This window comes from Pygoscelis adeliae, unplaced genomic scaffold, assembly GCF_000699105.1.
Source record: "Pygoscelis adeliae isolate BGI_AS28 unplaced genomic scaffold, ASM69910v1 Scaffold455, whole genome shotgun sequence".
Classification (NCBI taxonomy): domain Eukaryota; kingdom Metazoa; phylum Chordata; class Aves; order Sphenisciformes; family Spheniscidae; genus Pygoscelis; species Pygoscelis adeliae.
Window position 1 is genome coordinate 10,469 of NW_008824774.1, and position 4,365 is coordinate 14,833.

Genomic DNA, 4,365 nt, shown 5'->3' on the forward strand with positions numbered 1-4,365 from the left:
CCGGCCGTGCCGGGGCTTTGAGGGTATCAAGAAGGGAGCAGGTGATGCTCGGAAGCGCGTGGAACGCGCTCCAGAGGAAATAAAATACCCCGGTCACCGCCGTCGGATGGGTTTTGCTGGGGCAAGCGGTGCCCCGCGGCCGGGGGACACCAGGAATAGCAGCAGCAGCTGTCGGATGGCCGGAGCCGCGATGCCGGCCGGTTTAATCCCTCTTGGAAGAGGTGCGGGGCGGGGAGGAGGAGGGTAAAAGAATCCCAGGAATGCGGTTGCAATTTCACAGTGGAAGCGTCCTTCCGGCGGCGGCGGCGAGCGAGCTACGACCACGTGGGAATTCAACGTTATTCCCAGGACCGGGAAAAGCCCAACCTTCAGGCGATCCTGGCCGAGCAGAAAAAGATTTAAAGCTCTGAAGTGAGTACGAACCGCATCGCCGTGAGGTCAGCCAAAGCTGCGCGGCCGGTGTTAATTTAGGAATGAGGTATTGATGGCTGCAGAGAAGTTTTGCACCTGAAAATAGGGATTTTTTCGCCTCGTCTGCCCCGAGGCGAAGCCCTTCGAGCGTCGCCCCAGTCCTCAGCACCTGTTTTATCCCTCAGGTTTATGAACCTGGCATGTGAATGCGTTTACAGAAGCGTCTTTCCTTCCCGCTCCCTCTGCAGTCACAGGCAGCGCCGAGACCCTCGGAAGTCAGCGGGAAAAAGGCTCCCAAGCTGCAAAGCACCAGCACGACTGTATTTTCCCCCTCAGAAGAGCCCAACCTTCTTCTCAGCACCTTGTTCTCATCCCAGGGATGTTCCCCAACATCTCCGGGCCGGTCCACACCGTTCCAACTTTTGCTCGTACAGCTCGAGCAGCAAATCCCCCCAAGGGGATGCAGTTTACGGCTATTCCAGCTTAATAAAACCTCGCCTTAAAGCCTACAGTGAAGGTCTGTTTGATAAATAGGTTCTCGTGTCTCGCTTCGCATGCCTGATATCCTTCAACAGCAATTTGCAACCCAACCCAGAAGCAGCAGGCAAGTGCAGATAAACTGGGATCGACCCGCGAGGCAAGCGCACGGAAAACTCTTCCCATCAAAGTGAAACGCGCTGTAGAAAACAGGCAAATTAGGAATATTTGTGGCTCTTTCAGCCTGAGTCATCTGGAGAGTTCATAAAGCTGCGCGAGCTCAGTTTTTAACGCTTTTGCTGAGCACGATGAAGTGAGGTATCAGCCAGAGCAGCGCGGCGCAAGGTCACTGCACGCTACCGAACCCGAAGCTCACCTAAGGGATGCAGCAAGCCCCAGCGATCCCGGGACACTCGCGTGTTTACGAATCCTCCCGGTGCTGCCACTATTTGCTCCTTTGCCCGCCGAGGTTCCCAGAACGGCAGGGGATGCCGGCAGGGTACGCGGGATGCCGACCCAGAGACAAAAATCATTTCGAAGGCTTTTCTGGATTCCTCTGCAGAAGTAAAGGCTCCGTGGCCGAGCAGCGTGTGCCAGGTCTTAGTTCATTTTCTAATGAACTTTTTTACAGGGAGATAAATATTTGTGAATAACGTAGTTTAAGTGAACTCGCCAGGAATCCCAGCTGCAGTACTCGGAGGCGTTATGGGGATTGGGTTAACCCTTAGGATCCTGGCAGCACATGGGAAGAGCCTGCGGGAAGGTGACGGCAGCAGTGGGAGACGTTCCCGGGCGTTGTAGGACGGACGGCGCCTTCAGTACCTACAGCAATATCAGCCCCGGGGCTGTGGGTATCACCGGAGCATCAAGAAAATTGCTCCCCGAGACTTGTAACCTGACAAACCTTCCTTTCCATGGCTCTTTTCTCTTCTTTTTAGGGAATCGGAAAGGTATATAGGCTGATTTATCTATAGGGGCTCAGCAACTGCTGCTCAGCCTCTGCCCTCCCTGCCTTGCAAGGGCTGGTAGAGCTGGAAACCCCCACCGATGGCAGACGTGTCCTTCAAGGAGGCTCAGCCGAGCCCCCTCCCGCCGAGCGGTGTGGTAGACGTGGCCGCAGAGGGACCTAACTGGAAATCAAGTCCCATTTGGAGAGCAGCTCCGTCCCCTCAGGTGTTACCTTTGACAGGAGGAGCGATGGAGATGCTGCAGCACTCGCCAGGAAAGCAGAAAGGCAGCTGGTGGTGGAAGCAACACAGAGCTCCCAGCTCCTCTGCTGCTGCGCCGTTAGTTTTTCCTATTCCAACGTTATCCCCCTCCATGCTCCTTTTTTTGGCCAGTTATAAGGTCTTCTCCGCACACGAGGTTGCAGCAACGCTTGGCATCCAGGGCAGAACAACAGCCGCCCCCCAGGGGAAGTCCTGCCTTCACCCAAGCCGCGGTCGGCACAGCCCGAGAGGGGAGCAAAGGAGCACCGGGGTCTTTACCAAGCCAGCACCCAGAAGGACGAGGAGGTGAGAGCACCATGAAAATCTCGGCTCGACTATTTGTCACCACAAAACCTGGCAGCAACAAGGGGAAGCTGCTCTTCAGCAGCTACCAGGCAGCACAGCGTGTTTCATCAGGTATTTCAGAGAGGCGAGAAAAGAACAACTTAACTCTGTTAATCCTCTACCACTATTTTAAAGCACAAAAAACCAGTGGCCCCATGGTCAATATAGCCGCTACGGCTTATCTCAGGCCGCTGCTGTCCCTCCGTCACCCCCCCAGGTCCGTACCGACCCCAACAGCAGCCTCGGCGTTCGCCGCTCCTGCTCCGCAGGACAGGATTATCCCCGCGGTCTGTCCAAGAGACGTTAACGCCGAGTCTCCCTCGCTGACCCCCACGCTTACCTTCATGGGGTTTTCGTCGTACGTTGGGGTCCCGAGGTCCATTTCAGCTTCGTGTTCGAGGCTGGCATCATCCCCTGGGCTGTCCCAGGTAGGAGGGTCCCACTGGGTTTGCCTGGAGGAAGACAGACAGACAGACCGACCACCGTCACTCTTAAAAGTAACTTGTACCTGCTTATTGATTGTCCCATCAACTGGGACATCTGGTCTCCATCAGTCATCGAAACTTAACGTGGGTGTAATGCACGGCCCCACCTTGCTATTGATGATGAGTTTTGAGTAGGCTTCTAAGTCGGAGAAGGCTAAAGTCAAGCAAGAAGAACTTAAAAAAAGGGAATTTGCACGATTTTCTATCACTGGTGACGCTCAACGTGGGATCAGGGGAAGTTGGTCACAGGCATGAAATAAAGAAGGTCAGTGATTCTGGCGTGGAAAGACGGGAAACATCCCGGCGGAGACCTTGGAGGCGGTACTCCTCCCTGCGGAGCAAGGGTCAGCCCTTGGCACCTCAAGCCAAGTGTTCAGCCAGAGGTATCTCATCGTGGGAAAGGACGACACAGACCAAAGATCTTGAGAAAGGCCACAGGAATGAGCAGCAGCTCGGAAGGGTGGACGGGCGGATGACACAAAGCTCATCCATACGCTAGAAGAGGCTAAACGCAGGGCTAGAGCTCTCCTTGGCTCACCGCACATGGGAAGCACCATTTCGGCAGGAACATCTCGGCTGAGATGGAAGAAGCTATCAGAGTCTGCTTGGGCTCGTCAGGCCAACGAGCCGGGGAAGAGCCCCACCACGCTCGAACCGGGGAAGGATGGGGAGAACTGGTGTGGGTTTCCTCAAGGTGGGGAAGAGGGGACAGCCGTCGGCATCCGAGAGCAGATACAGGACGGTGCCGGGGAGGAAAACCACAGACCAGGGGAGGAACCCAACCAGGAGAAACGGGGGCCAGCAGGACAGACCGCTGTCTTTGCAGGACTAGGGTGAGTACGGGACTCTCCATCGGGTGAGAGGACCCACTCACAAACAGACTGAACGAGAGGGATGCAAAGGACAGGTCTCCAGCAGCCCACGTTAGGTCCGGAGGTGACCTAAGACGGCAACTACTTTCCATCTCTAAACTCTGAGCGAAGCCAGGACACGCGCTCTTCAGTACAATAAAAGAGTACTGAAAGCCTGCATCAAAAGGAGTCGCCGGTTTGAGTTTCTCTTGGTTTCTGACCCATATCAGAAACCCTGTCCCGCTTCAAGGCTTTTTACTTTTCAGGAAACGCTGGGGGAAACGTGAAAGTCTCGTTTCAACCAGCCCCCACGTGCTCCATCATGCTACTTCATTCTCCAGATACTGCTGAATATCCCTGACCGCAGACCACTACCGAGTTGATTGCCACATAAAATGAAATATTAAAAGACGAAAGCGTGTCGAGAAGTAAGATTTCCTTTCCTCTACTGGCCTCGTCCTCTCGGAAGATACACAGTTAAAAGAAGGGTTGAAAGAAATGTTTCAGCATGTGTTCCTCGAAAAAGTACAAGATTAATTATACTCAATTAGTGGCTTCTCGTGTAGCTGCAGAAGATGCACGGAGGCG

The 4,365-nt window shown here is 54.5% G+C and overlaps 1 protein-coding gene across 1 annotated transcript in view; it reads right to left on the minus strand.

The window, feature by feature from the left end:
• Positions 1–2,781: 2,781 nt before the first annotated feature.
• Positions 2,782–4,365, minus strand: part of SETD2 (SET domain containing 2) — a gene marked incomplete at its 3' end in the record, with an annotated part of 48,265 nt that continues 46,681 nt past the window's right edge. Inside the window, exon 20 of the mRNA XM_009323831.1 lies at positions 2,782–2,893. Coding sequence (XP_009322106.1) covers positions 2,782–2,893 — 112 coding nt within the window. The remainder of the gene's footprint in view (positions 2,894–4,365) is intronic.